This window comes from Varanus komodoensis, unplaced genomic scaffold, assembly GCF_004798865.1.
Source record: "Varanus komodoensis strain SLA01 unplaced genomic scaffold, ASM479886v1 scaffold1, whole genome shotgun sequence".
Lineage (NCBI taxonomy): Eukaryota > Metazoa > Chordata > Lepidosauria > Squamata > Varanidae > Varanus > Varanus komodoensis.
The window spans coordinates 126,913,763-126,925,720 of NW_025335268.1; the positions used below are offsets into that span (position 1 = coordinate 126,913,763).

Genomic DNA, 11,958 nt, shown 5'->3' on the forward strand with positions numbered 1-11,958 from the left:
TTTTGCTTACTTGCTGATTTTCTTATCACAGTCACTAAGCTCTAATGAATGACCTTCTGTAGGCAGAGTTGTGGTTGAGCCATATATTTTTCATTTTGTAACGCTGAATTTAACAGTGCTCCAGGGATGTTCATAGTTTGGAATATTTCCCAAACACCGCAACCCTGCACTAATTTTTGCCAGGATTGTTCTGAGAACTACTGGATCTTCATGGTGCTGTTTGTTTAGATGCACTCTCTAACGAACTCTGGAGCCTTCCAGAAACAAGAATATTTAATCTGAGATCATGTGCCATTAGAACTGTACACAGGTGAAACCCATTCAACTACGTATACCATGTGACTACTTCAGGCTTCTTCTCTGGTTGTGCCGGAGTTTATTTAGGAAGGTCACAGTGAAGGGGGGGAATCCTTATGTAACCAACAAGTGCCAGTTTATTTTTGCTTACTTAACATTTGTGCAACAATAAAAAATATTGCACCTTAACAGTGGTGAGTATCGCATCGCATATGCATCAAGTGGTGACAATGCCAGTTAAATCAGTTTCAATAAGAGGTGGTAACATAAACAATGTTATCAGAAAAATCTGAAGTGGTTGCATACATTTGCAAGGCACTGTATGCCCCACTTAATGTGTTGGGTCAGACACAATTTGCAAGAGGCCTCTGATTGTTAGAAGGCCAAGAAAGCCTGAGCTATGGACATTGAGCCAATTCAATAGCATGAGGGTTGGAGTGGTCCAAGGAAATAGCCTTGGGAGTCTTTCAGCGTCATCTCCAAGCCCATCTCTGTGAGCTGATGCAGAGATATTGTTACAGAGTCAGGTTGTGGGGAATGAAGTTTCCCCTAAGAGACGTACTAAGCAGCAACAGTTTAATACATTCTGGCCAGACCGGACACTCACCCCGAAGGTAGTGCACCGGAAGAGCGGTTTACACAGTCTTTTATTCCCTGTTTCCCACGCAAAGTCTCTGCCTCCTTTTTCCCATTGGCTGGGGTACTCAGAATTCACATTTTCTGAGTCCGCCTACTTCATAGTACTCCTTAATAGGTTCCCCACATCTTGTTCAAGCGTTCCATGTTCATGTTACTAACCCTCTGAGTCATACTAGGAGGTACTATTCATATGCATTAGCTAATGCAGCCTTACTTTGGATTCTAAGTTCGAAAGTTTAATGCCACGTCTACTGATTGCAACTTGCGGTCTCTTTGTTTGTGTCAGCACTAGTTTCATTATTAACCACTAAGTGATTTATAGCCTTAACTGTTCTAGTCTGTTAGTCACAGTAATTTTCTACTTCCCATAAGGTGGTAACTACACTGACAGAACCCTTCCCTTTTCCTGTGAGCCAAAATGTCAAATACAAGAATTCAAAATAAGCTGATTGCTAGACTTATGTGGTGTACCACAAAGGGAAGGTGGAAATTTGCCCTCCCAGTATCAGCCCATCAGATATGACACCTGAGCATGTCATGTACATGCACTGCTGACAGGTCCAGGTGTGGGAGGCAGGCAGGCACTCACACTGAATTGTTTTGTTGCTGTGACTTCTGCTTGAAAAATAGGAAGCAATTCTGCATCATCGGATCCAGAAGAGCTTTTACATTCTTTCATAAACCTGCCAATTTCATTACAGAGCTTGATCATCCCCGAAAGGGTCAACTTGTATGCTAAAACTGGGTATTTCTGATCTGCAGGCACTTATCTGGTGATCACAGGTCTGCAAGCTGGTCATCCCTGTTCTTTCTCAGGATTGTTTGAAAAAATAAAGCATACTTCAATCTGCAATGTATCCAGTAACTATGTCAATGCTCACAGAAAGTGCCTCCAGCCTGCCTGGGGTGAACTCCACCTTCCTCTGCACCATAGACTGATTCTGTGAGCCACCCGAACTGTCCCCATTCAGGAGGACGGCTTGATTCTTTTTGTATCATTTTCAGGGGCTGGAAGGGTCACACACTTCTGACAGACCAGTTGCACATGCTAAAATCTTGATCAGACCCATTCACTTCAGTACTCTCAAAGAGCGTATTAAATATTTGCATGTTATGCATTACAGATAGGCATTTTGTAGTTATCACTGTCTAGAAAAAAATCTTAACTTTCAAACTGCTCAATTTGACCAGTATTATATTCATTCATTATGTTACAATGAATTTTTTTTTAGAAATGTAATGCTATCTACTAGCAAAGCTTCACTTTCCAAGGGAGAAAGCTATTGCTGCTGTGGCTTCTAGTTACAGAATTTCTGTTCCTTTCACAGGATGTATATACCACACTTCTTTAAGTAAAAAGGGGAGGAGCACAGGAGACTAAAACTGCAGCTGCAGCAACTTACATCTGGGTGAAACCAATGTCCACGTCCTCTTCCAGGGAAACCTCCCCAGTGCTGAGGAAAACCTCGGTTCATAATTCAAGTCCTATGGGAAAGAAAAAGGGCAGAGTAACTACCATTTTTCCAGCATGCTTTCAGCTTTGCAGCCACCCTTGTGTACATTGGCCAGACGGTCGAGGGTGCAGCTGAGCCTCTTCCCTCACTCCTCAGCTGAGCAGCTGTTTGTTATCTTGTCCTGAGACAGTTCAGCCAGTGGAGCATTTATGGGGTTGTTGTGGGACTCACAACCAGGCCTGGGAGGAGCTGGAGCTCCTTAGAACTACTTGCCACACAAAAATACCAACAGGAAGCTTTATTATCTTGCATGCAAGAGGTTAATGCTACTGAGAGGTAATAACAAAGAACAATTGCAATCTAACACCTTTTATACCTTTTGGGCACATTTTTAAACAATAGCTTATTTAGGATAACAAAACATTCTTACACAAGAAACATACCTTGTTGCTTTGGAACACAATGGAAATTTACATTTTCTTGACACCCATATCCTGGTTATCCAAGAACCTTCACAATCTCCTTCTTATCTATTGGTTACAGTGACCTGAATTTTCTTTAGGGTTTCCTCTGTTCAGACTAAAAGACTCCTTTTAACCCTTTCTTCAACCTTCTAGTTGGTCTTTTCCTCAACACAAGCAAATACCTCACAATATGTCTAAAAACCCTGGCAGTATGTGGGTTGCTATCTAATCAAAACCCAGCAAGATGCACAGTGGGAGGGGGCTGCTTCCAAGCCCACCCACAACACTACAACAGGCTGTAGAGTTCTGGGCTGGTTTGGAAGCCACCTCCACTACACACCTTGCTGAGTTCAGATGACACAGCGACCTGCATGCTGGGAGGGTTATCAGGCAAATTTATTTATTTATTTTTGGGTTTATATTCCACTTAATCAATATTCCAGGACTTTCTAAGCATGGCATGTGACTGGCATGCATGGGACAGGGTGGCGTCTTTTCCCCAGAGATAATGCAAACTTGGCTGATGCCAGAATCTAGAGCAAGAGTCCTCAAACTTTTCCTCCAGGGGGCCAGTTGAAAGCTGCGGGTGCTGGGCGGGCCGGGACAGTGGTGCTGGCGGTGTGCGTGGGCCGGCGTGGGGGCAGCACGTGCAGGCGGCACACCGAGGTGAGGGCAGGGCGCTCAACGAGGCAAGGGGAGGCGAGGCGCGGGCGGGTGCACGCGGCAAGGGGAGGCAGGGGCAGGCACGCGCTGGCGCACGAGGCAGCGGCTTGCTCACTTGGAGATCGTTTTCTCTGGGTGAGCAAACCGCTGCCTCCCCGCGCACGGGGCAAGGTGGGCAGCAGCAGGCACGTGTGTGGGCGCCCGCGCGGCGGGTCCAAATGGGCATGGTGGGCCGGATCTGGTCCACGGGCCATAGTTTGAGGACCCATGATCTAGAGCATGGCCAGACAGAGCAGAGACTATTTCCTTTTACAAGAGAAAGATGTGCTGTATGTGCCCAAAGGTGCACAACCAAAGTCAGCAATTTTTTTAAACAAACGGTATCCCTGCTATAGGCAGGCATGTGGAGAGTCTGCCTAAGATTATAAGAGTACAAGGGACATGAGGCAACTGATGCCAGTACCATAGCTATGTGCCCTTCCCTGGAGAAGCATGTGTTATTTCACAGACCCAAGTGCAGCAGTCAGGACAAGGATCAAGTGACTGGTTGCAATTATCCATAGATTCTGTCCACATCCTTATGGCCAGAGCAGGAAATGGATGTAGTTTATATTGGCATTGATTCCCACCTTCTGTGTAGGACTAATGAAAACTTGCACAGAATATCTAGAGTAATCTGGAAACAGAGAAAACATCAGAACTAAACTCTTACATCCAGATTGGCTTAACCTTGGTGATTCAAAGACAAGGCAAATATTATAAGAAAGTTGTCAACCTTGACTAATCCATCTTTAAGCCATCAAGGCAATAAAATGGCTGCCAAAAGGTCAATCAAGGCTGGAGCTCCAATAAAACAGAGGAGAAAAGGGGCGAAAAAAGGCAGCTGCCACTCGCCCCTCAACTTGATGGTTCCCCACAAACCAGGAGACCAGTTGACAATCTGGTGACCCCCTTCAGAGCCCCACAATGAGGGGGAGAAAAGCAAACTCCCCACATCACAGTGAGTCTGCCAAACACAACATGGCCCCTGCCACCATCACTGCTCCAGAGAAAATGGAAAAGGAAGAGCCAAGTGAGTGCAGCTTGCCCACTGACCCTGGCCTTTGTGCTCCCTCATCCAGGTGGCTGCCTGTGGACACTGGAGCCACTGGGGGGTCCCTAAGGAGGGAAGAGAAGAACGACCCACTGAGCTGCCTTCACTTTGCAGTCACTCTATTTCCCCTACGCCCCGTGAACTTGCTCTCTTGGGTAAATGCCTGTCACTGGAGCTACAACAACAGCAGCCCCACGTTGCAATGCAGGCAAAGACCACAGTAAAGATGGCCGATGCTGCTACTGTTTCTCCCACTGGGCCCAAGAATCGTATCTTGGAGCCTCATGTGCAGCCAGCATGAGCTTCTGCTGTCATCTGGAGGAAGCGCTAGGGAACGCTGCCACAAAAACTGCCGCAAAAGCAACCACCCAGAAAAAATGGGTGTGCTGTAATGACTGCAAGATGTTTGTTCAAGGCACTCTACAAATACAACAAATGGAAGCAACTTACCCTCCTAGAGGAAAAGCTGAGAACAACTGAGCTATGACTGATCACCCTTGAACTGGCCAAAAAACCCAATGAAATTCTAAAGGGGCAACATCAATCGAAGGATGAGAACTCTATGGGAGAAGAAAAAGACATGAGGACACCCAGGAAAAAAGTGGCAGTCAGCAGCAGAGGGACTAGAAGACATGCTACAACCGAGGAAGTGGTGAAAATTTCGAACCATTTCCAGATACTCAAGGAAGAGATACAAGAACAGCTGGCTATGGAGGAACTGCTAAACATATTGAGAAACCCTGAAAAAGAGACTGAGGAACAACCAAACATGAGTGACTCTCCCTAGACTGGAGGACACCAAATAGGAGAAACATGACCCAAGCTTGCAGCAGTAATAAACCAAATATAAGAAATGCTACCCAAGCTTGCTACAATAAAATGCTAGTTAAGGGAGACTCATTACTGCAAGGGATGGAAAAATACGTCTGTTGAGTCAACCTGGGGAAATGCCAGGTGTGTTGTCTCCTTGGAGACAAAAATTCAATGATACAACCAACACTTGTATGCAACTCATACAACTCATTGATGAGAACTCCTTCCTTCTCATCCATGTGGGAACAAATGACACAGTCAAGAGGAATACTGAGGAAATAACATCAGACTTCAAAGCTCTAGGGGAGAAATAAAGAACACTGGAGCCCAGATAGTTTTCTTCCCAATCCCACCAATTCAGGGAAGAGGAAAAACACTCAAATGAATACATGGTTATGACAGTGGTGCCAGAGCATGAATTTTGGTTTCTGGGACCACAAGCCAAACTTTTTGGCGGAAGGACTACCGGCAGATAATGAACTGTAAGTACAGATAGCATGTCCTTGGCCACAACATGAAGACGTTAATTAGGAGAGCTTTAAACTAAGCACAGGGGAGGGAGATATGCATCAGGTTACAATGTCAACTGGCAATGAGTTATGTACCACAGCAGAGAAAAAACCGCAGACAGGGACTAACAACAGTATCTGAAAAAATGCAGGAAGAAAACCAGATTACAACCCATTAGTTGTTGGTGTCTATTCATTATTTATTTACCGCCCACCCAATCAAAGAGGGTGATGTTATCTTTGAAAAACAAATTGTCAGTGTAGCAAGGAAGAATGATGGTTGCAAAGAAGCACGGGGCAGGAGCTCAGTTTCCCTGATATTTGCTGGGAGGAATCTTCAGCCAAACATGGCCCCTCCAAGACAACATGAACTTGAGCTCCCAGTACATGAAAGCAACTGCAACCCCATAGCAATAACCACAGCAACCTCTTCAAGAAAAACAGAAGGGACAAAAAGGGAGATGGAGGTGCATTATGCATTAAAAAAATTATGACCTACCTACAGAGGAGAAAATACAAGATGAAAGGGTAGGATGACAGCCTAAGATCAACAAATGGTCAAGAAGAACCTTGAAGAACTTAATGTGTTCAAATCTCAAGGATATGATGAACTCCATAAAGGAACTGGCTGAAGAACTCTCAGAACCACTATCTATTATCTTTGAGAAATCTTGTAAACAGGGGAAGTATCCAACAACAAGAGGAGAGCTGATATTGACCCCATCTACAAGAAAGACAGGGGGAACCAAACTGGGGAACTGAACTGTAGACCAGTCAGTCTAACATCAGTCCTTGGGAAAATACTGGAAGAAATTATTTAAAAATCAGTCTGCAAGCACCTCAAAGAAAATGAAGTGATAAACAGAAGCCAACATGGATTCTAAAGAGTAAGTCATGCCAAATTAACCTGATCTTATTTTTTGACTGGGTAACCTCCCAAAAGGACAGCGGAAATGCCATGGACATAGTTTATCTAGACTTTAGCAAAGCATTCCATGAAATCCTGACAAACTAACGACTAGCGAAAAGTGGGCTTAACAAAAGTACTATTAGGTGGATCTACAACTGGCTACAAAATCAGTCACAAAGAGTGCTCATCAATGGCACCTTCTCAAGCTGGAGAAAGGTAACAAGTGGGGTGACACAGGACTCAGTCCTGGGACCAGTGCTCTTCTACATATTTATTAATGATCAAGATGAGGAAGTCCAGGGAACAATAATTAAATTTCAGATGACACAAAAACTGGTTGGAATAGATAACACCCTGGGTGACAAAAAGAAGATCCAGGGTGACATAGACAAGCTAGAACACATGGCAAAAAGCAACAGAGTGAAATTCAGTGGGGACAAATGCCAAATTCTCTACCTAGAAGAAAAAAAAAAACCAAATACAAGGTGGGGAATACATGGCTCAACAGCACTGAAAAAGAAAAAAAAAACCCTACAGTGTTGTTGTAGACAACAAGCTAAATATGAGCCAGGGACACAATGCAGCTGCAAAAAGGACAAACACTATTTTGGGATGCATAAATAAAAGTATTACTTCCAGAACAAGAGACTTTTTATCCCCCCTTTACTCAGCACTAGTCAGACCTCTCTTAAAGTGAACTGTGTTCAGTTCTGGCCACCTAAATTTTTGGAAGAAACAGAAAAACTAGAAAGGGTTCAGAGGGGAGCAACAAAGGTGAAGCAGGGTCTGGAAACTAAGCCAGTCATCTGAGTGGGATGGTGTGACTTGGCATCCTGCACCAAAGGGGGTTGGACCCAATGGCCTTCTTGGACCCTTCTAAGTCTACTACAGGGAGTTCCTGGGTTACAGACAAGTTCCATTCAAGGAAACATTAAGTCAGATTTGTATGTTAAGTCAGATCATGTATATAAAAGCATATAAAGCACTTAAGAAACACTTCCATATGTTAGGAAAAAAATTTAATCCCAAGCAGTGATGATATGGGAGGCAAAGTAACAAGTAGTAATAGTTTAATACGTTCTTGCAAGAGCGGGCGCCCACCACACAGGTAGCGCGCCACTTTGACAACAGACATTGCCTTTTATTCCCTTTTCCCCGAATCACAGACCCTGCCTCTTTTCTCCCATTGGCTGGGTTACTAAGAGGTTGCAATCTTCTCAGTCTGCCTACATCATACTACTCCTCGATATGTTCTCCCTCCCACTCATACATCTCATGTTCATGCTAATAAGCCCATTACCTATGAGGTGCGTCAGTTATTATTCATGAACCTATTAAGCCTATGCACAACTTCCTAGGAGCACTGCTTTCTAGGAGTTCAATAGGTCCTCTTGACCTTGTAACAGTCTTGCTCCTAAAGTGTAACCACTTATCTCCTAAAACTTTTGGGAGGATGAGATAGGAAGAACAATCCTTCCTCCAGGCTCATTATGGTTGTAAAAGGCAATCAATTACCTACTATCTTCTGCAAAAGGTTTTACCAATGCCCTCAACCTCACCCCTCTTGTGTTTTTCAGGACTTTGATGTAAGAAGCACTCTTCTACTATTGTCTTTGTTTTCAACTCAACCATACTATTAGCTCACCTTTGTTTGTTTACATCAGTAACCAATTTAAACCTGCCTATGTTCTTCTACTTCCTATTTACAAATCTTTACACAGTTCTGTACTCTGGCCTTTGGCCTTATAAGGGTCTTTTGCGCTGGTCTTTAGTAATCCATCATTCTTCTGCCTAGTAACAGTAATTTTCCTTCTCTCACACATATATGCTAAAAAAATCTTAAATAATACAGCATTTTAATAATGATAATACAGTAAAGTAACTACAGGTAGTGAACACAGAGGGAATCTGTATGTATGTGTGTACATATATAGTACAGTTCTTAAAACAGTTTAGATATATAAAGTAAAAAGATTATTAAAGATTAATACTTCTTGAGATTACATTAACTGGATGGTGGTGGAAATGGGACTGGTATTGGAGCAGACCTGGTGCAGGAGAGTCAGGGTTTGATCGTGCTGCTGGAGGGGAGGAATTACCAATGAAGTCACTTTCTAGTTCTGACTTTGCTGTTGGCCGGCACTGCTTTTCCCTCCTTCCCTTTCCCTCTTGCCTTCCCTTCCTCCCTCTCCTCACTGCCTACTGCTTGCTGTCCTGCGCTTGACGGCAGCTGCTTGCCACTTGAGGACAAGGGAGACTTCCAGGTTTGCTTGTTCATAAGATGGGTTGTTTGTAACCAGAGGTTCATAACCCAGGGTCTACCTGTATTCTATGAATGTGTCATTTGAAAGCTGCCCATACTCTCCATACCTAACTTTTAACATGCAATCGTATTACATATTACTTGGCAATAGATCCAATTCAACATAATGAGCTGCACAGTTCACAACTCAACTGCAAACCATGTCCTCTATGTATGGGTTGGTTGTGCTCAATAGTCTATGGGTTGTTATCTTGGCTGAGTTCAGACAAAAGAACAAACTGATTTTCAGTGACATTTAATAACTTTCAATAGATGTAATGTAAGCTATTACTTATTAGTAAAGCAATGGAATTTAAGTGGAAGGGGGTGAAAGGGAAGTAAAACCCACCCAAGATGGCTAAGTTAGGGCACAAACCAATGCTTATTTAAGCAGGAAAAAGGTCTCACTCTCCAAGCAATCTCCAGCTGGCATGGAACTGTAATTTATTTTAGATTACACACTAATTATCATTAAATTCAAACCAACTACCGTGTAGCACTGAGGCATGCCTTATAAAACACGCAAGGAAGAAACACCTCCTAACCAATTGGCACTGGCAACTGCACGTTGTTATCTTGCAAGGATATCCATGTGTCCACTCAACTTTGTGCTGATAATATTTGGCAAAGTAAGGAAGCAACACACAGTGTGACCCATTTTGCTTTTTCAACTGAATATAATGCCTGAGAGAGGAAATGTTCAGCATTAAAATGCTTCAGTGAAACGGGCGCTCTACATCTCTTAAGAGAACCCTCAGCACTGAAGTCATAAGCCTTAAAGCACAAGCCTTAACACTCTAGAAAGACATAAGCAGAGATGCATCTCTCTTGGCATAAGGCAAAGGATAAAGAGAAGATGGGGGGCGGGCAATGGGGGGGGGGAACCTCCGAGCAGCTGAAGAGAAGGGTGCAAAAATGAAATAAATAAAATTTTAAAATTAAAGTTAGCCGAACCGGTTGCCAATTCTAAGCCGTTCTGCACATTCCTCTTCCCGTTGCCCAAGGGGCTGATTCAAAAGCCTATTTTCAAGCTAGCCAATGCACTGGTTCTACGCACAGCGCTCGCACCCCACACGGAGGTCACGGCAAACTGGCTCCCTGTTGGTGCACGGGAGCGGCCCCAGCTTTGGCGTCCCTGCATCACCAGCGAAGTCGCTACATCAGCAAACACGAAGCATCCCACCCGAAAGCGCTCTAATCCACGTACAAAACTAGCCCATTTCGATCTATGCCTGAGTGTTTTTTATTTCGTGCAGACGCAGCTGTAACTTTCTCCCTGTGCCCAGGGAAGTAATCTAAAATTAAAACAAATAAAGAGTATGCATAGCTTAAATGATCAGAACCGCAGGGTGGAAAAGCTATGACATTTTAAAATAACCACCATTCTTATTAATTTTATTTCAATCGCGAGAAGCTCGTCCGCCAATTACGGCGAGCGCAGGCTGACTAGAAGGATGTTTAGCAAGATCACAGAGACTTGGCGCCTGAGCTCTCCTCCTGACTCAACAGGAACGTAACCTCCGCCTTAAACCGCCCTAATGCTACGGACAAGCCCCATCTCAGGATCCCATATCTGCAAGGTTCCAGTGTTAGTCGAGGTGCCTTTAAAAAGAGGTCTGAGTCTTTTTGCCCATCGAGAAATTATGCGCTCTTACAGCTGCTGCAGAGCGGGCACCAGCGACCCTTACCTTGCGCGCAACGGCTCCCGCTTTGCTCCGTGCTTTGAAACGAGAGCTAGTGCAAGGCACGAGCTGGCTCCAGAAATGTTGCGAAGGGGGCGCCCTGGAATATAAGGCAATAAATCAAGCGCGGCTGAAGCATGTTGCTCTTGCAACACTCCTCCACCCCGAGCCGACCGAGGAAAGCTTAGAGGAGCCTCCACCCCCCGAGACAAAAGACGACAGGAAACTTATGCAGTATTGTCTCTTTTGTTCCGCGTGCCCTCCTTTTTCCTCCACCTTCGTCTTTTCAACACTCCGGGCTGTTTGAATTGAGAATGCAAACAGGAAACAGGTGACAAAAGAAGGGCTTCTCTGCCTTTGCAACGCCGTTAGGGCGGGAAAGGAAGGCCTAGGCTAGGTGCGGGAGGTGGCTCAAGAAAGTCAGCCGCTGCACCGGGGAAACCGGACCATAAAACAAGCAAGCTGCGGGGAGCGTGTGATTCTCCTTGCAAAGGGTTCAGGGTCCCTTGAAGCTGTGCCTAACGGTACCAGCATATGCAAACGTGGCGTGTGGAGCGTCCCAGCTGATGCGGAGCGTCCCTGGGTGCCTTTGGACAAGTCACTGCTCCTCAGCCTGCCCCTACCTCACAAGACTGTTGTGAGGCGACAATGGCAAGTAAGAGGAGGCTTACGGGCTGCTGGGGCTCCTTGCAAGAAGGGCCAACAAGGCGGAGGAGAGGTGTCACGATGCAAAACTATAGACGTTAACGCCTGCTCGGAAGTAAGTTCCACTGAGTTCCGGTAAGTGTGGGTGTAGGCTTTGCAGCTTAAGTCTGTTGAAGGAAAGTGAACGGCGGGGCTGCCAGCGTGCACGAGCTGTTTCTGCAGAGAAAGCTGCGGGCTCGTGAGCACTCCTGCGGGTGCGGGCAGCAGGACGGGCTCGAGCGGCGCCCGGCGCCCATTGCAGCAGAGCGCGAGAGCGCCGTTTCTGCCGTGGAAGCCGGCACTGGAGAACGGCCGCGGCGCGGCAGGGCCTGCAGCAAGCACCGCCGTCTTCGGGCCACGCCTTGCAAGGGCCACGCTTCTCCTCGCCCTATTTCCGAGAGGAGCTGGGCGCACGGGAGGAGGGCGGAAGGCTGGCTGGGAGATGTTG

General features: G+C 45.4%; 1 protein-coding gene across 4 annotated transcripts in view; it reads right to left on the reverse strand.

Annotated features, from left to right (window-relative positions):
• Positions 1-11,076, reverse strand: part of LOC123030818 (muscle M-line assembly protein unc-89-like) — a 56,666-nt gene extending 45,590 nt beyond the window's left edge. For all 4 annotated transcript variants that reach the window (XR_006416170.1, XM_044445102.1, XM_044445079.1 and 1 more), the window contains exons 1-2: positions 10,833-11,076; positions 2,340-2,421 (exon numbers count right to left, since the gene is read on the reverse strand). Coding sequence is in view for 3 of the 4 variants with exons in the window: in XM_044445102.1 (XP_044301037.1) it covers positions 2,340-2,411 (72 nt within the window). In the remaining variant the exon portion in view is untranslated. The remainder of the gene's footprint in view (positions 1-2,339; positions 2,422-10,832) is intronic.
• Between the last annotated feature and the right edge of the window lie 882 nt (positions 11,077-11,958).